This window comes from Kryptolebias marmoratus, linkage group LG8 (genome assembly GCF_001649575.2).
Source record: "Kryptolebias marmoratus isolate JLee-2015 linkage group LG8, ASM164957v2, whole genome shotgun sequence".
In the NCBI taxonomy this organism is placed as follows: domain Eukaryota; kingdom Metazoa; phylum Chordata; class Actinopteri; order Cyprinodontiformes; family Rivulidae; genus Kryptolebias; species Kryptolebias marmoratus.
This window is the reverse complement of record NC_051437.1, coordinates 25,826,091-25,852,365: the sequence shown is the minus strand read 5'-3', so window position 1 is coordinate 25,852,365 and position 26,275 is coordinate 25,826,091. Positions and strand designations below refer to the sequence as shown.

The window sequence follows — 26,275 nt, the reverse complement described above, 5'->3', positions numbered from 1 at the left end:
CTTGTCAGGGATTAGTAGTTTAATTCTGGGCATTACTTGGACTTCAAAACTACCTTTTAGGTAATCCTGCATAAAAATACATATACATATATATATATATATATATATATATATATATATATATATATATATATATATCCCTGTGGAAAGTTATTCAACAGAATAGATGTTAGAAAGTACCAGAAGTGCAATCAAAAATCATTTAAGCAGCACACCACATTGGTAGTTCCCACTAATGCAGGACCATCCTGACAAACAAAATTTACAAGAATGGTTGAACTTCATTAAAATTTACTTTCAGAAGTATTACAAAGCTGCAAAAAACACAACAAACTAATTATTAATAAACATAATCAGCTCATCATTCATTAAATCATTAACTGAAGGCCACTTTATTATAATCTATTGTTCTGACTGCAAGAGTTATGAAAGTAGGATGTAAAAACAAGCAAATGTTTTTATTTAGGAACTCTAGTATTTGGAATAATTTGGAAGAATAAAGGATTTAACAAGTTTTATATGTATAAAAGTCTTATTTAGGCTACAGCTTCTGTGCGGTAATCTTTTAAACTTGGCATGAGTTGCATCTCTTGCCCACCTTCTATGACGCACCCAAATCAACAGGACACTGATTTTGAACTTAAGAAGGTCATCCTTACAGGAGGTAAACAGTTCATCAACACCAACCACAGCTATTCCATCTGCAACTTCAAAACTGTCAACATTAAACTGGCTAAGGTGCCAAAAATGTTGGAGGCCTTGGGATGAAAAAGCAAAGGTGTTATGTTGTGACAGATTGAAGATTAAAATAAAAATAAAAAAACCCAGGATAACACAAGTGCTTTAGTTTTTGAAAATGCCATTAAAGTAGAAAAACAGTTTGACTGCTGAGTGTTGAACAACTTTACTGAAAGGTACTAAAAAATGTGAAAGTGAATTGAATAATAGCTCAGCTTTAAATGTTAGAGAGACAAGGAAAATCAGGATGAACAGAAAGAGCAGAAAAATGGAAAAAGCCTAAGAAAACATAAAAAACAAAAAGAACACAGAAAGAAATAAAATCAGTCCCCTATGGCGATATCAAAACAAGGACATACAAGGAAACAAAAAAAAAGGCACAAAGAGAGACGAAATACAATGTAAAGAAACAAAAAGGACATATTTGGCAAAATGAGACATATAGAGCGGGCATGCTGAAGAGCATTTTTTAAAGATATGGAAGCGCTCAATGCATTACAATAAGAAAATAATTGGAAATAAAATCAAATCTTTCAAAAAGCATAAAAGTCATATAAACCAAAAATCATAGTTGTCTTGAATGGCTAAATTAGCTCAAAGCATGTTGAAGCAGTTACAGTCCAAAAAACACACAAGATAAACTGTAAAAAAAGAAACAATGTGAATGCTGAGTCAGCATTCACACAAACTCAGATCAATGTAATATCAGAATGCCATGACTTAAGTTATATTTATTTCCCTCTGATTTCCATTTAAAATCTCATTTGATCTTCGGGGGATTTTTCAATCCATTTAGATCTGGGATAAGTTTAGGCTTTTGTAAATAGAATCACCCAAATGACCTGCCAAATGGCATAACCTATCTGTAGTCTTCCAAATCTAACAAACACTGCCAATGCAGCTCTCAGATGCGTGCCCTCCTTCACAGTCATTCTGCTTAGTGACTTTCAGTGGCTGATTGAATTAATGTTGCATCTGCTAGTGTTGACATGGAAACCCTGAAGTGATATTTTGGTGCTGTGTGTTTCTGGACGTTCGGATTACCGAGCAGCACGGCCTAGCCTCGTTTGCGTGTGCATCTGCAAGTGTTTGTGTATGTGCTAACTCTTGGACTACATGGCTAGAGGGTAATCATGTTAGCCAAGGGGTTGATAAGTTCACTTCCACCAAACAAACACACACTCATATAAACATTGCTGAGGCCAAAGAGCCTCATTTCCTTCAGTGTTCACTCATCTGAAGTTCCGTAAATGGATTTAATAAGAAATATTCTGTAAAACATTTATGCGTTGCCTGGAAGCTCAGTCAAGTTAAGACTGCAGTTCAGTTTTAGAACCACAAGTGAGGTAAGCAAAGACTAATAGCTCTCTTAAAACATGACCTTATGCAAAAAAGTTAGAAATTCATTGTCAAGAAAATTATTTTACACTTCTTGAGACACCATTCAAGATTTTAGTCAGGTCATTTTGAAGGGCTATTTTCAACTTGAGGTAGCATGCTTAATGGCTTGGTTTTTAGTATTCAGTTTAACATCAGATTTATTGGCATACAGATTCTTACAGTACTTATGATGCTGTCAGTGTACATCCAGCATATCAAATATTAATTTGTCAAGCAGAACTCAGTCATCCAATGCAAAGACTAAAAAAAAATATGCATCAATACATATGCTTTGGGAGGGAGTAGGAATACAAAGTAGAAAAAAGAGGGACTCCTATGGGAGAGTTAATAATTTGATGTGTCACTGGGCAGACATCTGTTTTGCTAACAATCAAATCTGAAGAAAAAAAAAGATGTTTTGCCAGCAGTAAAATAAAAGTAGCTAGATTAAAAAAAGTATGCTTCTAAAAACATCAATATACCTGTTTATTCCAGACAAAATGTTCCAATTCAGAGAATTGATTTTACTTTTTAACTGGCAATCAGTTATTCTATTTGTGTTTGATTTAAACTGCTTACCTTGACATAAAAAGTGTCTAAAATAGTGACGTATTACAATATTAGGTTGGCTAATATAACCAAACTGCAATACAATTTTAAAAATAAAGTCAAACTCAATTAAAGTTGTTTTGACTGATTTTATTAGCTGAACTCAGGTGATTAATTAACGTGTCAGTAACAGCTTTCTTAAACAGAAACAGAGCTCATGGTTAGGGTGTTGACTGGGTTGATGCTATGACATCAATAATAACTTTTTTGTTACTCCAGAGAACTCATGCTGATGTCTTGTCTAGACAGTGTTGCCTTAGAGTTCTGCTAGAGGGGGGACATCATGTGCAATTGCACTCAAGTGCACAAGAGCTGTGGGGAAAGAAACAAGCATTTCAGCCGTCATTAGCTTGCTGCTAGCAGATTATCTGTGATACACACTCACTCAGAGAACAGTGAAGTTCAGTGCCGGGTCACAAGTTCAGAAAGTGGTAACTCCACACATATCCAGACAAATGCCGAACAGAGACTTTGATAATAAATGTGTACAACAACACCCATGCATGCAGCACACACACACACACACACACACACACACACACACACACACACTGGTGGGGCATCTGGTGAGTGTCACTGTGGTCGAGGAGAAACACTAATGGCTTCATTGTCATCTGAAGGCCACAAAATAGTTTCTGACTCCCCCCTTTGTTTAGTAGAACCAGTCCACTTGATATGCACCCAGAAAACACTGGCATAAACACATGGAGAAGCATTAAAATTACACAGGGATTTAATTATATACAATGATAACAGAATGATACAAATTCAGTGACAATTTAGATCAAATCTGCTAATCAAATCCTTTGAGAGCTCAATAAATGATAATTATTTTAGCTCTTAGCCTGACCACTCAGCTCTGCCCCTTTGTTTGCACAATCCCAACATGAGCTGAAGTGCCCCAATTCCTTTTAGATGAAATCAGAAAGTAGTATGAATATATGGCCCTATAAACAGAAATGGAGTTTTAGAAAAGGACATTCTCCTCCTCTTCTAGGCAGATGAATCAGTTATGAGGGCCATATAAGTGCTTTTACTTTAATATTGTGATTTTATTTTGCAGCTAATAATTTCACTTGAGTAAAATATTTACATCCAAGGACTTTTCTTGAAGGAATAAATGTGCTGTTACTAACTGGAAGCTTAAGTTAATAATGCAGGCACCTCTTCTGTAATTAGTTACATTTATTATGTATTTCAAACCACTATGTATAAATATGTGTAAGACTGTTAGTATAGGTAGAAGGTGCTACAAATTTACATAAGACTTCCATTGATAAAAAAACAAGTATTTGGCCAACAAAACCAGTATCTAAAGGTTTTCAGTCATTTTTTTTTCTCTATTTACAACAAAATTGTAGTAAAAGTAGATAGAAAAGTGTAATACAACCAGCATGCACAGCAAACCCTCATACCAAAGAGCACTGTGCATTTTCACACAATGTGGTCACAAAGTCAAAAGAGAATAGCAATAAACACAAAAAAGTAAAACAGAAAAATGGAAGAAGAGTGACAGTTCAATGTATTCCTTAGCATTCATCCCCGCTGCAGCCATCACTTCTTACAATCTCTATAAACATTATGCAAATGTCTTTGCTCCCGTGCAGCGTGCTATAATGTGATGTTGGCAGTAACAGAAAGCAGTAATCATGTTTAAGGAGTATGGGTGGAGAAATCAAACAAGGGTATTTATTATCCAGCGATCCCTAATCCGATAAGCAGTCATCACTTTACTCTGCAGCAATGTCTTCAAAAATGAAAAAGGGGGGAAAAAACTCCCTGCTGAAAGGCAGAGAGTCTGTCTGACTAAATTCTCTAGCACTTTCTCTCTCTCTTGTGTGTGAACCCAGACAAATCTGGATTTAGCTTTGTTATTGTGTCTGTCTAGTTGTGGGTAATTAAATGCAGCTGATAATTTGATCTTTTTTGTCTTCTGTCTTTTTGTTCTTTTCTCAGAACCACTGTGGTAGATTACACTGCGGTGTGTGTCTGTGTGTGTGTTTGCGTGTGTGATCAGACTTGTGATGGCATAAATGACTGTGCATTTCCGCTAGATGTCTTCCAATTAGAAGGGTAAACAAAGGAAAGCGTTGAATAGCCGCTTTACCCAGAAGGAGATAAAACAGGAAAAGAAGAGGGAGACGATTGTCTCAGCTAAGACACAAATCACAAATAGTGGCAACTACAGTGTCTGATTTGCCCTCTAAGTGTTTTGAATAAATATAGAGCTTTTTTTTCCAGATTTTATTACTTTCACATACACAGTAATATGGCTACTTTGGCAAATACACTGCTGTAAATGTTTTAAAGTCAAATAATTTATAAGCTGTGAGTTCAGTTTTACTCAGCAGTTGCCTGAGTATTTTTTCTGTATTTTACACACTGCTATAGAAACATGCTCTTAAACAAACAACTATTTAAGACTGTGATGCAGAGAAAGTAACGAGGCAGTAACAAGCAATGAGAGTAGAGAGAACAAAGTGGGACACAGACAGGAAGCAATCAGTCAAACACCCTTCCCTTATCCTAACTTATCCCCCCTTTTTTTCCTATATTAAACTTCCTCTCTGTTGACCTTTGACCTTGATGTTCCAAACTCTTTGTGAACTCCCAAAGCTTTGCCTTTGGAACTCATTATACGGGCTTTCAAAGCTTACTGATGGGTTAAACATGACTCACAGTGCTCCTTCCTTGTTTTAGTCAAAGTAAATAATTTTCAATAGTCTAACAGGAAGGAACTCTGTCATGTCATATATGTACAAACTGTCTGAAACCCACTAATTTTGTGTATATTTGGTAGATAAATGTCAACAGTTGGTAGAACACTGTTAATCTGCATTCCAGGAACATGAAAGAAAAAAATGTTTCAAGAATGAAGGAACGTTTCCTCTAAACCTGGGTCACAAATTTAATTGACCACAGATGAAGAGTGGTCCACAAATACATACTCAGTTTGGTGGGGGAAATCACTCGACTGACTTGCAGAGAGCCCCGACCTTATTCCCATCAACCATCTTTTTGCCAAAGGAATTGAGACAGTGAGCCAGACCTTATCGCCAATGGTAAACAGACTTTATCACCCAGAAACAGTGCAGTCAACCAGGCTAATTCATTCCTGGCTAAATCCTGTGTCCAGAGTCCAAGCTTGCAATACAAGAGGGATGGAGTGTGTTATAGCAGTAGGTCAATGCCAATTAGTATAAGTTAAATGTTCCACAATCACAAATTGTTATAACTTTATGATATTCCCATATTTCTGGCTATGAACTGTACCTAAATGCCAACTCAAAACAAAGTAATAACAACAGCTCCTAAAGTTTTCATGCTTGTAGTGTTCCAAAAGCTGTTATCTATCCATCTCCATGCATCTGTCCTCTCCAATTCCTCTCTCCACATTCTGTCAGCAGTTTGGCAGAGAAAGGAAGACAAACAAGGAGAAAGAGAGAAACAGAAAATGGTGAGACTCTTGGCTGGCGTGAAGGCTGTTTGGACAGATATAGGAAGATGTGGAGAGCCCTCTCATCTCCAAATCTCTCCATTTTCTCTGGGCACTCTCCATTCCCTTCTCTATCTTGTTTCATAAGTCTGCATGACTAACAATCACTTCCCTCTGCTTTTATAATATATTACTGCATTACTAAATCAACTAAAGTAAACTGAATCACTGTAATATAAAATAAAATATTTGCATATGTCTTTGAATGTCTGATCATGTATGGAAGTTGAGGAGATCAGGAGAGGTATATCACAGACGTGAAGTGCAAGAAAATCTGAAAACTACTGAAAAACAGTTGTTTTTGTTTTTTAACTTTTTTCGAATTTTCTCATTTTATCATATAGTTCCACTTCTTAAAGAAGTCATTGAAAGGCCCTTGCTTTAACACTGTGATAAAGTCATGTGCTGTATAGGTTTGATACAGGTTGCTGGGTGGTCCAAAAACTCAACAAGTCTCATGATACCAATTGTAAGTACAATGACATGACTGGCGCATGGTTTAAATATCGTAATTCAAGGTCAGAGTACAAATTGTTGTCTCATTTTGCTTTATATTATGCATCTGCTTACTGTCTATATTTTAGTCATTATACATACATATTCTATTATTTCTATGATTTTCATATTGACCTTAAAAGTTAATCTGTATTTCACTGTACTGATACATGTGTATAATCCCACTAAAGCTGCATCATATCCAATTTCTTACTTGTTTTTAAATTTTAAAAATATAACTGTAGGTGACAGTATGTTCATTAAAATTTATTCCAGGTGACAAAAGACATTTTAGTTAAATTTTTCAAACTTTATTACAGAACAAAAGTAAAGCTGGTCAAACAGGGTTAAACTGCTCTGTAATTCTTTATTGAGAAAATCTTGGAGAGGCTCACAATAACAAAACAGAAAATACAAAAATCCAACGCATTATAGAGAATTTGAGCCTTTAGGGTCTGTCGTTCTCCACAGTCCAACTGTTCAATTATTCTATCCATCATCTCTCTGCTTTAATCTTCCATTCACCAATCCTTTGTGGATTGTAATCTGCTGTAATCTGATGGATTAACCTCACTGCTTTGGCTCATCAGCTGTTGGTTCTGGTTCATTGCTATAGCTGTAACACAGACTGCTCATTTTTGCTCTTTGTCATCATTTGAATTATGAAATCATAATAGTGAAGTTTATGTGTTGTTTGTTTTTAACTTTTACTAAATCATCCATTTTAATTTGTTGTGCTGAAATGTTGTGTTTTTATCATTTCTGGTTTGTTTTATTTATTTATTTATTTTACAGCATTTTGATCCAACTCGCACAATGAGGACCACAAAAAAACAGTTATAGTACAAAGTGTGGATCAAGCAATAGCAGTTGTCACTGGGACACCTAACACTTGTTCAACATAATTTGCATCAAAATTTAAACACATTAATCATTCAAACGTGTGTAAAAGATTTTAGATTGACAGCCAGAAGTCAATCTAAATTAGTCTGTCTTCTAGTGTCTATAGGGCAGACAAAGTACACTCCCTATTATGTTTTTAAGTTTTCTCCAGTCTGAAAGAAGCCTGTTAGTATTTACACGCATGAGCTGGTATGAGACTTAGACAGTAAGGTAATCTTAAAGAAAAGTATTTTCAGAATGGTGCAGTCATCAAAGAAACAAAATTAGATAATATATAAAAAATGTATTTGATTACTATCACTGTCCTGGATGTTTTAGTTGTTTCTCTGTTTCGACACACCTGATTTGGATGACTGAGTGATTATCAAGCTTCCGCAGAACTTGAAGACCTGCTGAAGAGCATCTACAACATGCAGGATAGTCTCCCTTGAGAACCAGGGTTGGGAACCACTGGTTTAGAGTATCAAAGTAAAATACATAATGCGTATAACATTAGCTCTTGTCAACTTTTCTTGATCATGTGAAGCAATGTTAAGTGCTTGACAAGCTGATGTTGGCTAGTGAATTATTGTGCCACCTGCCTTGGTATCAAGCCTGCAGAAAAATGTTCAAATGTTCATCATACTGACAGCTACTTCTGAAACTTGTTGCAAAAGCTTATTTAAGAAAAAAGTCTTACCTCAAAAACTATGAGTGGGGCTCTTGTAGTAGCAAAGGATTGTCCTTCATCATTTTGTGTTTGTTTTTTTCTACAGGAAAAACACATGAACTGAGAGATCCCAGCAGTGTCTCATATAAGTCATTAAAACTGTTTAAACCACAAAAGTGATTTGAAAGAAAAGGTTTGATTTTAAGAGTGATTTTTTTAATTGTTGTTTGCTTTGGGACTGGAAGCTGGCCTATGACTAGTTTTTGTATTCAATGGATACACAGCACATTTTGCAAATAGCTACAGCAACATAGTATTATTGGTTCACAAATATATTTCAGGAAGACTTACAAATACATCTTTTTAACACCATCAGCTTTTTTCTATTCTCCTCTCTTCCCTCCGTCAGTCTTGAATCTCCCATCTTTGTCCTCTCCATTTTCCTTCCATCACTTGTCTCTGCAACTCATCCTTCCCTTTCTATGCCCCTTCTCTTTGTGTTATTCCTTTCTTCTATTGTCCCCCCATATGACTCCAACATCAGGCAGCCTGCCAAGTCACTGTACACTTCAATTAGAGGGGAAACCTTCACATACACACACAACGACCGCCTGTCTTTTAGGTGAATGCTTTGTATGCTTCCCAGGGAAAAAAAGCTGCAGAGAGTTAGAGTGTGTGTGCTTGTGTGCGTGCACATGTGTTTGTGTGTGAGTGTGTGTGCGCGCGCTCAGGGATGGCAGTTGGAGCGTGTCCTAGAGTGTGACTTTGATATCAGTCTTGGTAATCTAAGTCATTCTCTCTGCTCTATACAGATACAATAGAGGCAAGCACACACACACACACATGCACACCAGATGGCTGAAAAACACCCAGACTTTGTCTTTCCCTATTCTGCCACAATTAACCTGTATATATTAGTTCTTTAATTGTCTATCAGTGTCTGCTCAGCTGTTTGTCCATCATCCATATGTATCAAGATGGACAAACAGACATATGTACAGAATATTTGCTACCACAGAAAACCAGATCTACTTCCACAATGTAACAGTTAAAAAAACTATAATTAAAAGACTAAAATCTGTAATTTGAAAATGTGCTTGGCCAGGTTACAATATGTGAAAGTGACAAAAAGGAAAAATAAGTGGGAAAAACTTAAAGCAGCGAGTGCAATAAATGTTCAGTTAGGAAAAAAGAACACCACAAAGATGGCAATGTGACACCATGAGATAAAGTTATGAAAAATGTGTTCAAGCACTGGGGACAAACAAACTCCACACAGAAACGCCACAACACATCAGCTGGTTTGATGTACAGATATCTGGCTTTGAGAAGGTAGTGCCTACTACTTCACCACTAATTAATTAGGCTTGACAGTTTTTTCACCCATTAGAAAAAAAAAAACAAGAAAAAAGTCAAGAATGACTGTGTTTAGGGTGAGATACTATCTTTGTGAATATAAATCTCACTAGGAAAAAAAAGATATAGTAATGTTAAGTTCTGACAGTCACGATTTTACATGACATCGCAAATAATTGCAACCAAACATATCAGAAATAATTGAGCATGCAGCATAAAAGGTGAGGACTGTGTGAATCAACAAGAATCAGCATATATATATATATATATATATATATATATATATATATATATATATATATTTTTTTTTAAATCAAAGGAAATCATTTATTTACATGGAGGGGCGTGACTGAAAACGTACTGAATCAGCCAACAGGGAAACTGATCCTGTTCTGGCTTCAAATAGAAAAAAAAAAACAAAGGGAAAAAAGAAAAAACACTAATATGTTGAATAAAGTTCAGTACTCCAACAATTATTATGGTCAACTAGAAGGAGAAAATAATAAATATGTATAATTTAATGTGTTCAAGTTATGTTTAATGAAATGTACATTTGCATTATTACCTTGTTAATTTTCCACCCCAGAGGTTATACTTGCTGCGTTTTAATAGATTTTGTGTTGTAGTAAATACAATACAAAAATATGCATTTCAAAACAACAGTTCCACAAGAAGCTTCTAAAAATGTCTATATAGTGTTGTCCTTGATAACTTTTACAATTACTGAAAAAAATGAGTCTGACAGGGTATACAAATGAGAAGTGTGAGAAAAAACAGAAAAAAAGTGTGTGGGCAAGAGGGAGTATGCATGGAGTTAAGGGTCATTGTCCTTGATTGCAGTGGCCACTCGAGACATTAGATGTTCTCGCTGCAATCACAATATTCACAAGTGTCCAAATCAAAAATCAGGAAGCTTCTTGAGAGCAGGCAATCAATATCATAAACCTCATCAAGGACAATGCTCTCAGTCTCTGATACATACTCTGTCTCTCACTGTCAACCTTCTTATGTTCTATTTCATTATGTCTCCTTAACCCCAAGCAGAATTCAGGAACTGTATTCATCTCTCTCTGCTTCATTAACATATGGGTGCTGAGCCATAACCTGACATCCTTGTGCCTCAATGACAAGCTGGTTTTGAGTTGGAATAAAACAACATGGATATTACAATGACAAGGCAAAAAAAACCTACCAATGATTAAGCTAAAACCGGTGGAACTTAATTAAAACAATACCAGTTGTGCATGAAACCAAAAGTTATACTTTGATTTAGAGATAAAAGTTCATATTTTCAGTAATATGCATACTTTTACTGGACTGTTGAATATGAAAATTTAAAGAAAAATTTTAACTCATTTCAGAAGATCAACAACTTCCCAAAAAGGGAACAGATTAGACTCATGTTGTACACTTCACCATCACCAAGTGACCAAATGAAGTTTTATCTTTTGGCGAAAATGCATTCCCTTCTCTACCAAATTCCTATGGACCCTTTATTTAGATATTTTTTTTGCCCTTTGTTCTCTATCTATTCCTACTTTAATATTCATCTTATAAGTGAATGGAACAACAAGGCACATTATATCATTGCTTCCATCTTTGAAGAAAATGCCACAAATGGTGTTTCATGGTGTCAGACACAGTTGACACAGATTTTCCTAGCACAAGACATCAGAGAATACACATCATTGTCGTGACAGACCCCATTGAGTGTGAAGTACACCATGTGTGACTGATAAGACAACAGACGGACCGTGTGTACGTATTAGTGTATGGGAGTGAGAGTGCGTATTAATGGATGGACAGATGGGGCAGTCTAGAGGAACAGTTGATGAAGGCTTTATCCTGCAGCTGCCCCTTTTCTCTTCCTCTTTGCAGCAAATACACACACACACAAATCTCTCCTGGCACCGTGTTTGTAGATGTGAGTGTGTTTGTGAGCGGAGGGCTGTTTGTGCGGCAGCTGCCCTGGCATCAGGTGGGCTGCTCCGGCTCCACATGAAGAAAGCACAGCTGCTGTAGTATGTAAACGCACAATACTTCCTACACCAAACACAGAACACACTAATGAATGTGATCTTGCATACCCACGTACTGCAGGGAGTGTGAGATTCCCTATAATCTAAGGATTCCTAACCCTCAGAAACCAGCAAACTCATTTGCACATCTGCACACAGGCAAATAGAAAATTCCCTGCGTTACACACTCTCACGTAGACTGTATCCTTTCCTGCATGAGCCCTTTAATTAGATGCACATGTGTAACCGCATACATACATGCACCCACACAGGCTGCATCTTCCTCAGATGTGAACCTGATTAGCATTACAGAGTCAGACTCATGCATATATTACACACATACACAATATTTACTTTATGCTTTTAATAGTCAAAATTCACATCAATCAGAGCAGCATTTTTGCTTGATGGTAAAGTTTAAAACAAGTCTTCACACACTTGGTAAGCTCTTTCCTTCCGTTGATGGTATTACGCTGGGCAAAAAAAGCCTAGTGTCGTAAACCTGCCTAGACACAAATCAAACACACAATCAAGCACACACACAACCAGCCACAACATGCCAGTTGTTCTCCAGATGCACGCCAGGGACAGAGACACATGTCCACCCAGTGCCCCCCCCTCTGTATCTGTCCATACACATGTGATGTGAAGAGGTTAGCCAGCTTGAATCAGGCCACTGGCACCTGACACTGGTCATCAACACAACAGCTGTCTGACTGCATTGCTGGCTGTTGCTGAACCTCCGTGTGTGTATGTGTGTGTGTTGTTTGTCTGGACTTGTGGCCTTAAATGCCCTGATGTTGGGACATTGCAACTCAATGCTTAGACTAGTGATGTCTGCATGAATTAGGGGCCTGGATTACTTGGATCACAGGGTTAAACACGGGATTTTTCTCTCTCTCATATTCACAATGTGATGCATTCATACTGCAACCGTACATGGGTGACATCATGATGAGGGAAGCTCTTCCTGGAAAAGAGTCAGGGGCAGATGATCTCATTGGAAATTAAAAAGAGATCTAAAATCCAAAATACTAACACTCATACCCAATCAATACAAGCAATAAAGGCTTTTATGATCTTTAAATCAAAAATCCTGTACTGTTTCTGTACTACATGTATTTGCTTGTTCAAGGAAAAATAAAAGGACCAAAAGCATGGCCCCAAAAACTTGGGCAGCTTGTAAGGATGTATTCAGAAAAACATGAAGAAAAATTGTTAACTCACAAGGTGGTAATGTGGTTACATTTAAAGTAGGCTTGTTTTAAAAGAAATTCAGAAACTCTGCTAATCTCAGTACCAGATAAATGACATGTTTAAGTGCCATAAACTAACAATTTTACATGAAACTGCCCAAAACACTGCCATCTTTTTGCCTGTTGATTTCTATAATGACAAAACCAGTGTTGGACTCTTCAAGGGTTTAATTTGAATTAAAGCCATCTTTCAGTTGATGGGTTTAGATGTGATCTTTCCTCTCATCTATTGATGCATGCAAAGCCTTCCCACTCATCAAAGATTCATTAGCTCACTAATATATCCATCTAAGTTTCAAGGCACATCGTCCACCCATTAATACTCAGCCATATTCGTCCAGAGGGACTGCTGGGATAATGCCCTGCTCAAGGACACAGGGGGTAATATACATGAAGTGATAGCTCTCAAGGGAATTGAACCCACAACCACAATGGCACATTAGCCATGGCTGCCTCTAATAAGTGATAAAGCATCCGTCCTCTGTGCCACTCCAGCCTGATGATCTGTTGTGCTGACTTTAAAGACTTTTGACTGTTTTATTTTCTGCTGTATCTACTTCACATCTGTCTCCTTCAAGACAAACGACTGTAGAATTTAAACGCAAATGAGTATAAATAAGGCAATTTAACATGTGGAAGATACTTGAATATTCAGCTTATATAATGTCTAACTTGTATGGCCTTTGTGTGCACTGAATTATTTTGGCAGTCAGTCGTTATGTCAAATGTGCTAAATATGTACTGCACTTAAAAAAAAATCGGATCAATTTAATATAAGTAAATGCGTAGTGTCTTATTATACATATTCTAAAAATAAAATTAAAAAATATGTTTTTTGCTCTTCTGGTTACAATCACGTTCTGACTGAACAGTGACAACAACTCGTGAAGAAAATGCCATTAATATCCTGTTTTGAGTATCTATAAAATACTGAAGCATTTCTGATGAAGTGTGTCAGTTACGAGTCATACAAAGACATACTTTGCAATATACTGGTTTTCAGTCAAAACCAGCAGTTAAAATGTTTGTCATCCATTATAAACCTCATTGAATCAAGAGGAAAATAAGTGATTAAATAGCCTTCAATGTTACCAGTACCCCAACAAGTTTGGAGACACTTGGAGGGGTATTAGACTAGAAGGTTTATATTTATATATACATAAATATATAAAAACAATACAGACAGACAGATAAATACAGTGGATAATCATTGATGCTAAAGATTACAGCCTCCAGTAAATATCTGAATAAACCTACCTCAATCTCCAATTCTTCTTTTATCATTTGTATCAGCATCCAGTTTTATATGACAGATACGCCAAATAATCATATTCAATTTATGTCCATTACTCGCTATTTTATGTGCTTTATGTGACTTGGTACAAGTTCACAAACTATGTCCTTTTCCGAATCTCATTTATAAAATACTGAACACACAGCACTTTCTCAACAGACGACACTTTTTTTAGCAGGCTGATGTGAAGTGATGGCCGAATGGGTAGATAGGATTTAGAAAATAAGCAGAGGAGAGAAGGACAGTTTGCTACACACGTACTCAAATGAGGCGAGAAAAGTCCTTTGGGAAGCAGATTTGCAGGCATCTAGCCTATATTAGTCAAAAGACATGGAGCTGAAGGTGACATATAAGTGAGAGGAATTGGAGGAAAAGAGAGGGTTGTTGTAGACAGCAAAACTAAGATCCAAAGACAGAGATGAGAAGTACTAGAGATAAAATAGGATAATAGTTCACTCAAACAGTAGCACCACTCGAAGCAGTAAGATTTATTCACTATTCACTCATCGGGCTTTTACAGGAACTTTACACACATGCATTTATAGGAGATAAAAACACTAAAACAGCCATTCCTTCTATGCACATCAAAATAAGAACAAGCTACATTTTTTAGAAATCCTAATATTTTCTCTTTTGAGGAAGCACTTTGTAAATGTGCAAACATAAACTGGAGTCATCTGCATGCTGTTGTGTGTTATGAAAAACAAATTGGACATTATTTCACTAAGTTCTAGCTAATGGGATAAAGATGGAATTAGCGTGTTCAGGTGTTGAGCTCATCTGCACATTATGAGTATTGGAAGGAAGGTGAAACAATAATTCACACTCATTTACACATAAACGGAGAAACAGACAGCAGCTCGATGCAAAGATTATCAATCATCTCTCCCAGATTGGTGTTTTTGCCATCTAACCAGCATGAGCAGTCGATGCACAGCTTCAATCATCGTCTGCCACTCTAAATGCTAGTGCTAATTAGCATTCACATGCTAAATTACCTCCCATCCCATGTTTCCTGATTAGGCTTAATCATTCTGACAGCGATGTTTTACTGCTTCACTTGCAGAGCCAATAGATCCATGGACATCTCGAACTCTCAGGAAAAAACACAAGGAACTCTCCTTCACTGAGGATAAAGAAACTGGGATGTGAAGTGCGGATAATGAAATCCTGCTTGGAATACTGCTCAGACAAGTGACGTTTCACAATAAGATCTAAACTTTTTGCTAATTATTGTTATTTGCGCAAAATATTGCTGACCCACCAGTAATTAGTCTGGCAGAAGGCTATAAGAATGTTGCAAAGAATAAATAACTTTGATGGAAATGTTTTGCAGTAGACAGAGTCAAATTTCTGTTTTGAAGGTGATCTACCTAAAATATATAGTCTGAATCTTCAAAAAAAGTGTTAAGCATTTAAAAACAATTGTGAGGTTGGAAAAAAATCTAACTTAAAAGGCCATAAACAGAATTTTTACTGAGGTAAAATACCCTAAAATACCTTAAGTTTAAAAATGAATAAATATTTTCACTAAAGAAAAAGAAAATACAATCTACAGAAGTACAGATGCTTCTGATGATTGTAGTGGAGAGATGAAAGGTAGTATAATCACTTACTAATTCAAATATTAATAGGGAGCTGAGAAGTTGTTAGCAGAGAAAAAAAAATGAGAAGATGGAATAGCACACACTGCTGTACACGAGGCTCATCATATCAAAACAAAAAAGAACATCTTGAGCATTTTGCCAAAGAGTGAATTAGATCATCTTTAAGCAGGAGGCCTCTGTAATTGAAGGAGCAGGGCAAGGGAACTTCTGGGCCCCACTCAGCAGCTCTGAGATGGTCTGAAGTCTAACCAGCCCTACTTGCCTTTCTGTCTGAAGGCAGTGAAGTACCAGTGTTATGTCAATCAACCAGTTGGCACAGTTACCTCGGTAGTGCTGTACACCAATCAGTCCTGTCACTCAGGCTATCTTCCAAGATTGAAAGGAAAAGGAAAAGTAATTGGATTTGCTGCTAGAAGGAGAATGATGAAATGACATGAAACCATACCCCCATTCGCCTACCACACACAGACCCCTTCACACACCTATACACCACTGAGTGTCAATCTCCCTCTTTTCCTCTTTCTCTTACCATCTGCTTTGCTTATCTCTTTTTGTTTCCTAAATCTGGAAATGCTTCAGGCTGTAGAGAGTTTCTTTTCATCTCACCTGATGTGGCAGGAGCACAGTGTTCTCCCAGGTAGACAAAAGAGGAGATGAAATGAAGGGAACGAGAGGATTTCCAGGTTTTACAGAAATCTGAGGAGGAGTTTGGGGACATTTCTAGCAATCGGTGGAAACAAAAGGAAAAAAAAAAGTATATTGTGAATTTTTAGAAGCTTATAGTTCAGCACCCCATGTCTACTGGTTGACAAATTTACTTATAGTACTATAAGGTTTTAAATAAAATGTAATATATTTAATAATTTGGTGTTGAAGTGCTGAGCACATAACAGAGTGTGCTGGATACTGACAAACAAATGCTGAAAAAGAGAAAGCTTGTTCATTTTCTAATGCAGTGACCCTAGTTTTTACATTTTAGAATCTACTTCAGAAGTTGTTGTCACTGTTAGATGTAACAAAAGTTTAGCCATTCTTTCACTGAAATGAATGTTGTTCTTCAGACAGTAAACATATCATGCATACTCAATATGCATAACATGACCATAATCCCGTTAAACATAATCATAAATTCTTATAGCCTAATGCACATTTCTGTCAATGAATCCCTCTCTAATCTAATTACCAGAGCAACTATATAAGTTTGAAAATGTATATTATTGACAAGTCACATCAAGTCCCATTACTTAGCCTACATTGTACAGATGTCAACATAAAAAAGAATCCTATAGTCAGTCATGACACTAGGATAAGTCATGGTGATGTAAAAGGGCTGCAAATTTATTTACGTATCCACAGCACAGGTAACCGCCTTCTTCTCACACATGCACACACACAGACATTAAGAAACAAATACTTTTTCAATGGACTAGTTGGATTTAGGATCTACATTGGTGATTATATATTCATAGATCAATCAATACAGAGTCTAGCAGGCGAGACGCCTCCACGCAAGCAAACACACAGTTCATCACATTGTAGGAATCCTAATAAGTATCAGAACATGTGTGTGTGAGTATGGGTGTGTGTGGGGCTGAGTGTGTGTGTGTGCAAACATCAATACACTGCAGCTTTACATTTCATTAGGCCAGGAGCACAGTTTAACTTCTAATGAGTAGCAATAAAACTGCACAGCCTGTAACCATGTGCTCTTTTCCTTCATTTGTCTAATCTCAGCTTCCTTCCTTTATAGTCCCTCCAAACTTTGTTTTGCCTGAATCGAGTTCAGAAATTTAATATGTGTCCAACCCACTTCAAAGAACTTCATTTAAAACTAAACCGATCACCTTCTGTGTCAAAGGAAAAACTTAGCAGAAATTAAGACATTAAAAATAAATAAATAAAAATGATAAAATCTTAAACTGGCTGCAGCGTGAATCACTGACGATTTGTAGTAATTGTCATCCTGTCTTGCCATTCCTCGGCTCATACATACGACTACATTTCACTGCAGCATCTGCATTGATTTGTGTGAGGACACTAGCAACCTCCACCTCCGTGTTCACCTTCCTCCTTCCATCCCTGAGCACAGGAAGATATGCCGGCTGAGGGGAAATGGGATTCCAATCAGCGGGATATCATCCAGGATCTGCTGACCCCCACTCTCTCAACAGACACACAAATCATCTGTCTGCACACGCAGCCACAGACATAGTCCAGGGGTCAGTTGCAAGGACTAGCGGGCTAGGTTTCAGTCGACTTAGCAAAACTCAAATGACAGGAAACCGTGTAAGAAGGCATGTGTGTTGCATATTGTGTCTTATTTTAGCCAATATGAAAGCAGTTGACAACAACATTATTGTGTTGCAGAAGGTCATTCACTGGCTGCAAGATGAACCTAAACTGCCGAAACTTACATCTAGAACAGCATCCGCTGATTTTTTTGAGTTTCATAAAATTCAAATCAGCAAATTAACTCTATGATACTTAACTTAGATGTGGCAGGCAAAAAAGCAGCTCTTGGGAATTTGCTTTGAAACTTTTAAAATATAGCTGTCAAAAATATTAAAATATGACTACTTTTTTACTTTGTTTTATGTATGCATTTAATTAATTTATTTTATCCTCAGCTGACAGTTTTACTCCGTTAGAAATTCAATGGCGTCCTGCAGAGGAAAAAAAAAATACAGCAATGGCTCAGTCAGATCTCAAATGAAGCAGCAGCTGATTGGCACACACACTGCGCAGTCTACTCAACATGAGTACTTGAGGAGCCCACACATATTATAAAGGCACGGGCGCACACGCAAAAGGACGACATGCTGTGTGTATGCTGAACATGAGAGAAAAAAATACAGCCTGCCTGTGATTGAGGAGACATTTTGAGGCACCCATTTGAGCACACAAACAAACACACATAAAAACATGGGTTTTTCCTCACCTGTGGTACTCAGGAGATGCATAAAAAAATCATCTGCACCCACCTTAAAGCCACTAAAAAACACTTACTGGCTTTTGAAAATCCTGTGACCACAGCACTCAGCAAGATAAAAACCCACACAGCCTCAGTTTGTCTAGCAGCGTGATTTCCACTCCACAAATCACTCAAAAAAAAAACAAAACAAAGAAAACACAAAATATACAATCTTACTCTGTGGGAGAAAAGGTGCATCTTAAAAGCTGCTGCCTTACATAGTTTTGCAGCTATGTGTGTGTGTGTGTGTGTGTGTGTGTGTGTGTGTTTCAAAAGCATCCACTGACAACAAAGCAATGAAAAAATTTTAAAGATAAAAACTGAAATTGCCGTTAAAAGGTACATTTAAGCTGCCACCTGCAATAGGTTATGACATGTTTATCAGGACTGACCTTCAAAAAGCATCAAATATTGGCTGACATAAAAGCAATTTTCTTTATTGAACTACACATGTATTGTAGTATTGCACAAGCATCTACAGTACTTGCTGTTTAATGCACTTTTTATTGGTGTCCTCTAAGCTGAAATTACAATTCTGTCAGTGGAAATTTTGTGCAATGTGCAAACCTGTGTTTTTTTCCAGATGACAAATCGAACAGAAATTTTCCTTGTGAAGTAAATGTAAAATATGTACTACTTTAAGTAAAACTGAGCTTCAAAGGTTTTAACCTCCCAGAAGCAAGAAAGATTGAGTCTGCCTACCTTTTTCATGCGTCCGCTGTGAGTGCCAGTGAACACCACAGTGTTTCCTCTGTAGTCATAAGCTGCCACAGAGGTCATGCCATCATCCTTGTCCACATACAGCGGGATGCCCTCGATGGCCTTCGTGCCTCCTAGTGGCTGGTTGAAGTCCTGGCCGCAGAAGTCATCGTCGATCTGCAACGGCTGAAGTGTGGAGAGACGAGAAAGGGTTTAACTCAACCTTTTACTCTTTTCAAATCTTTTCATTTTGAAGCCATTTTTCATTTTTAAAGATAAGATTGCTTTCTAATTTCCCAACACAAAGCAGACAATTCATGCTCTTTTTGTAAAGCCATGTCCGTGTGATTTTGTGATGGTGTCAAATCATTGGATCAAAATTATATATTTTTTTTCTTTTTTGTTAATTAAAATCACCTTGTTTTCCCTTCCAAGGAATAATTAAAGACAAAATGATGTTGACCTTTTTGAAAATCCTTCTGTAGGTGAAGAGTGTAGAATTTATTCACAAGTAACTACGACATTTGCCAGTTTGGAAAGATTGCAACAAAATTGACAATCTCCCATATGAGTTTACATCAAAAACTCTGATGAATGGTAAAAACATAAATGTCTATGCTGAAGCTATGTTTTGTTTTGTTTAAGCTGGTTTTAAAAAGAAAAAAACACTGGAGAACATTAAACAAAAAAGAAGTGAATTTTGCCATTTCAATAAACCCCATTCGAAAAACAAAAGAGTTGTAGTTTTCAAGCAGTTTTGCAGTAATTAAAACAGTTATTGATTTATTTATTTTGTTTGTTTTTAATAAATCCCCATAAATGCACAGTACAAAAAAGCTTTTTCTCCTTTGTGCAATTCTCTTCACATTGTGAAAATGGCCTGGTGGATTTCAGTACAGAATCAAAGAAGAAAATGTCTCAGCAGGATATAAATTAATCAACTGAAGTATGCTAATGTTTAAAATAGTGATAAAGTGCTGCTTTGCCAAAGTACTGTTGAACAAAAATAGAGCCAATACAGTGTGTAAATCAACTAAAGCTGGAATGAAGATGGAGAGTTGGGGTGAATGCATAAACAGGACACTGGTGAAGAGGAATGACAGGAAGTAAATTATAGGTCAGATTAGCATATCATAATCAAAGTGTCTTGTACATGCTCATTGCCATGCTGATATGTCGATATGTCACACTTGATGTACGCATATACTGAATGTGTATGTGTGTGTACGTTTGTGTGCATGTGGGAGCATGTAATGGATATGTCATTAAAAGCATGTGATGGCTGTGAACAAATCAGGAGGTTCCCCTGACACTGACATCTATGACAGAGATAATCAACAGCACCTGCATTACCCCGATAACCTCACACACACACACACACACAGAGACATACTCTCAGAGTAACACACACTTTAAAGTGCACACAAATCTGAATATAAACTAGACAGATAGTTTTATTTTTGTCTTTGTGTGTGTGTGTGTGTGTATGAATGCACAGTAATACACCATCCTCTTTTCAATCAGAAAGTACAAATTTAAACAAAATGCAGTTTATCATTCCAAAGTAATACACAATCACATTCAGTGTTGTTAAATTTGGATGCAGTTACAGGACATCTTTTTATTGTCACCCACCTTTCATCATGGCCGGTGACCATGTAATTGCTTGTGATTGCATGGGTGTGAATGTAAATTTACTTATTTCTCTATTAGCAAAATATCTCAAACTACTGAACAAAATTTAATGAAACTCAAAAAAGTAATCATTGGATGTACATCTACAACATCTTTGCTTAAAACTTTGGCATTACCTGTTAGTGTCAACCCTGTTTGTCTGTTAGCAAATTTGATTTACCGCTGGACAAATTTTAATTAAACTTTCAGAAAGTAATCCCTGGAGGTACTGTCCATCTACAACTGTTTAACTTTTGAAGGCAACTCAGTTCAAAACGGCTGCCACGTCCAATCAACCTTATTAAACACAAAAACGGCTATAACTTGGTCAAGTTTACAGATACCAAGCTAACATTTGGTGTGGTAGTAGCTGAGAGTCATTCACAACACAGTTCAAGGGCCAACAGATTGCATGAGATTGTTGTTTAAATCCTGTTTAAAAAGGTGGCAGGTGATTTGCCTTCCCATTTATTTATTACTTAACTGCTAAATCTCTTTCTGTTGTGCTTCTTAATTTTAAAGTTTTGACTTAGCAAAATTGTTGACACTGGTAAAATATGTGCACTTATTTTGAAATATTTAAACTGTAAACTTCTACAACTCACTGCAAGATTTTTAAAGACAAATAGAAATGACAACTAAATGTATGGAATGTAACATTGATTTGCATATTCAATTATATACATAATTTTATAGAAAAACACATACAAACAGCAACATATGCTGAAGTAACAATAGAGCACACACACAAGCACACTCACAAGCCCGATTAAGCCTCCCACACTAAACAAATTAACATGCCAGCTTTCTCTTGTTCATTACAAGACGTATCGTCTCCATAGAGACTAATCAATCACCACACCCCTTCAAAACAGCAAAGCTGTCAGGGAGCGTGTGTGTTTGTGTGAGAGTGAGGGAGGTTGGGGGGAAAAAAAAAAAAAGGTTGAGAAAATGCCTGTGGCGGACATTGTCTGCCTTCCACCAGACGTTCAAAGGCAGCCAGAAACACAGCAAAGTTTAACTTCAGTGAACAAAGACTCAAAGTGACAAAGTGAGTGAGACAAGGAGAGTGGGAGGGAGGGAGGGAGGGAGACACACACACACACAATGACTCTGGCTTTTGTATGATTTACATAAACATGTTCTCAATTTGAGAACTGTTTGGCGAGTAATTTGAGAGGAGGAAAGGAGGACACAGCGAAAAACAAGAGCAAGAGAGGTGATGCAGGGAAGATGGAGACGGATATGACAAACCGGAGAGAAGGAAGTTAGAAAGGAACTCAAGTCAAGAGAGGGACAAAGGCAAAGAGACGGACATGAGGAAAAGATGGAACAGGCAGAAATGGTCATGGCTCTGTGACAGTGTGAACTCTGGCCTTTTGTCTGTGCCACAGTTTTTCTTGTTTCCTCAGATAAGGACAATGGAACCAACTTTTCACTCATTCATTTCACTCATTTCCTCTGTCCATTTTTCTTCCCCATCCATGCCACTTTCTACTCACCCTACTTTTTTTCTACTGTTGTCTCCTTTACCCTCTTTGCCTTGAAAAAATTCTCTTAGATCTTGCTTTCTTTTTTTTGAAGTTCACAGGAACTGGCCAGTGGGAAATCATGTCTGTCCCAGGGGTTACTTTTTTTGCTGCTTTCACTTGCCAACAGCTTTTTCAGAATACGTTTCCTTTTCTCCTTTCTTTAAAAGCAATATCAGGGTTGATCTAGGGTTGCAAGCATTTACATGACGGTTAAAACAAATAAGTGCATGCTTTTCATAGGTCATCCAACAAAACTGAGAAAGAAAATGACCTGCAGGTCAAAAAAATTCCTATTAAGTATTGTATTCCTCCTCTAAAATCAGTTCTGCATTCTGCGGGATGGAAACCAAACCAAAAAAATTAAGTAACATGATACCAGAGACAAAACTGTTTAAAATAGCAGTTTATAAGAGCATAGTTTAACCAGAATTTATTTATGTTAGGCAGCTCATATTTGTAAACTAATCTGCATTCCCAGTGCATATCAAGCTCACACACACAAAAGTGAGATCACCATCTTTCCAGCACCGTTGTAGGCATGCTGAGGACGCTAATGGTTTGTTATGTTTAGCTTGACTTGCATCATTACCATAGAGTCAACAGCTCAGATTGAGGCACAGTGGAGCGTTCAGTCAACGTGTTTTCACTGCAGACAAATGTGGCCTCACACAGGCCTGACATCTGCTAGCTGTTGTTTGCCTTGTAGACATGTAATTCCAAGAGTCTGCCTCTTTTATCTTTCTACAGCTACTCATTGATGAGCTGAAGCATTTTCTGCCACCAGTCTGTAATTGACTTGGGAACCTAATGATGTTTTCCTAACAGAAGTTTGCAATAAAAAAATATGGTCAGAACTGTTAAAGTTATGACCAAGGTATTTGACTGGAGTTTTCAGCTGCCATTAGGAATACATGCATGATATTCAGTATTCATGCTATAAAAAAAAAGTGTTCTTATAAGCTGTTTGCCTATTTGCCCTCCTATTGTCACAGTCTAGATATGTCATCATAAAAAAACCCAAAGACAAACAAACAAAAAAAAAACAGCTGTTCATCATATTAGGTCTTCATTTTATTGCCTCAATAAATAATCTTTAAATTATAACCTACTTAACTCAAGTAAAACCAATTTATGGCTTGCTTTTTGAGATTTTACCTCTAATTGAACTTTGAGAAGCATCGGCGGCCTTCCTATTTTACATAGTTTTGTTGAAATTTACTAGAATTCAACTAAATGGTTATACAGACTGTTTGATGTAAATGACCATGATGCACTCATAGCAGCAAGATATCACGACCACAAACGTTGCCACTGTTGAAGTTTAGCATTAAACATACTAAAAATTTAACAAATAAATGCAAACAAACAAAATATTGACAAGCTGTTGTGCACATGGGTGTACACAAAGGTTTATTACAGTCTCTTGTTAATTTCTACAAATTTCTCTCTTGTTAATTTCTACAAATTTCTTAAAACTAAGCAGAGAGCTCAGAAACATCAGTTACTCATAAAAACTACGGGAGTCTTCAGATCGTCCTCACATGTTTGGGCTGCATTTAACTACAGGAATCTTTTCTCTTTTTGTCTAATTCTGTTTACTTTTAGTGTTAACTTCACAAGTAAGCCTGACACAATAACAGTGCCCACAACCTTAAGCTTGTAGCCAACTCCCACCTCACCTGCACAGGAGAGTATTGAGTAAAATTAAAAGAAACAGCATTACCAGCATTGAAAACCATCTTCTAATAACTTTATTGTCTTACTTAACTAGCTTTACAACTGCAGAAAACAATAAAGACAAATTCATCTGTCTTATAGTATATTATAGAACTATATATATATATATATAGTTCACAAGCCAGATACTTGAAATCTCCATAGTTTTCACAATGCCAATGGGCGAATCCTTTGACAAATCAAAATAAAGCATCTACTGTAGATGCCCCAAGATGAAAAAAAAATTAAAATTTCCAATGACTTGTGTGCTTTCAGTCTGTTGTGTATAAATTCCCAAGTAGTTGATCATGTAATTGTGACTGTAACCAGACAGAAAACATTTGGCCAATTCACCTGCTGATTGTGCCTTTAATGAACTTAATTGAAAATAAATATATGAAGTTATTTTATTTTTATTTTATTCTGCATCTTTGCAAAACAATGTTGTCTGTTTGCATTGTATTTTCATTTCTTTTCAGTATTTTCTCCTGCTCCAGGTTAATTCATACTGTCTACTACGGTCCTGTTTGGTTTCTGCCAACCAGTGTACTGCACCTGCATGAAAATCCAGAATCAAAACAAAATCACATGCAATAGGTGTTTTATCATTGCCTAACATAGGGTGACCTACTGTCAATCTTTTTTTAGTGCTGTTGCAGATTCTGTAGCTTGTTCTGTCGACCCACTGGACCTGTAACCATGCTTTTGATATTGTTACTTACTACAACTCATGCTCAGGACAGTGTATATAGAAATGTGGCGCACATACACACACAAACCTTTGCTCTATTTCCAGGGAGGTATACAAGGACGGGGTCCCCTGTGTTGTCCTTACCAAAGACCTCTGCTGTATACAAGCACAGGGCTGGCCCCTGGCTACTCGCAGGCTTCTACACACAGAGACTTATGTCAAATTCTAGCTAGATGAATGATGATGGGGTGATGAAAGGAAGAGTGGGGCAGCTCAAAAGTGGGGAAAGGGAAAAAAATGAGGAGGGAAAAAAAAGAAAGAGGAGAGAAAGATGGAGAGGAGACACATAGTTGAGGGCTTTAGGGTCACAGCACTCTTGTAACCACTAATGAGCCTGAAGCCAGGGAGAGCAAGAGAGGGTGAATGAGAATTTGTATTCAGACCAAAGAACTACCCATTAACCATAAAGGCATAAGAGAACGAGTGAGCATAATGTGGTTTTAAACTATGTAGCACTGGGAAGAATGTATTACCATCTCAACCACAGCTAGTTGTGCACCCACTAACCACACACACATACAAACAACCACTCTAACACAGCACATTTTCCTTCTGGTTGTCATTTCTTTTTCCTCCAACTTTGTCTTTATATTTCCTTTCTTTGCTGTCTGCTGAGTGCAATACCTGGTTTGATTTGTGCTTAAAAGTCAGTATTTTCATTTATAACACACATTTGTTAAATTTAGTATTGACGAGATGCAGTGCACATTATTTATAAGTATTTGTTGGGAACCTTTTTAATAATAATATCTCAGGACTGATCAACTTATCAAGCCACAAAAAGATTAGCTTACTTACCTGTAGGTCTTACTTAGCCCAAAGTTATAATTTGCATTACATAGGTCGATGATAGTGGTGGCAATGGTGGGAGTAGTGATGGTGGTGTGTGTGTGTGTGTGTGTGTGTGTGGAAGGGAGTAGGAGTGCATTTGTATTGCTCAAATTACTAAATTGCTCCAAGAAGCAATCTCAAAACAATAAATTTTGTCCAGCATTCTTATAAGCTTTTCAAAACCTTTAACCACAGCTGGTATTTAACCTCAGAAGAGTTTATAATGAGAGGTTGTGAACCATTAAAAACATTCCTTTTTTAAAAAATTTAATTAATTTTTATTTATTTACTTATTTATTT

General features: G+C 36.9%; 1 protein-coding gene across 2 annotated transcripts in view; it reads right to left on the bottom strand.

Annotated features, from left to right (window-relative positions):
• Positions 1 to 26,275, bottom strand: part of plxna1a (plexin A1a) — a 220,124-nt gene that overhangs the window by 145,759 nt on the left and 48,090 nt on the right. For both annotated transcript variants that reach the window (XM_037976950.1, XM_017411304.3), the window contains exon 3: positions 19,475 to 19,657. In XM_037976950.1, coding sequence (XP_037832878.1) covers positions 19,475 to 19,657 — 183 coding nt within the window. The remainder of the gene's footprint in view (positions 1 to 19,474; positions 19,658 to 26,275) is intronic.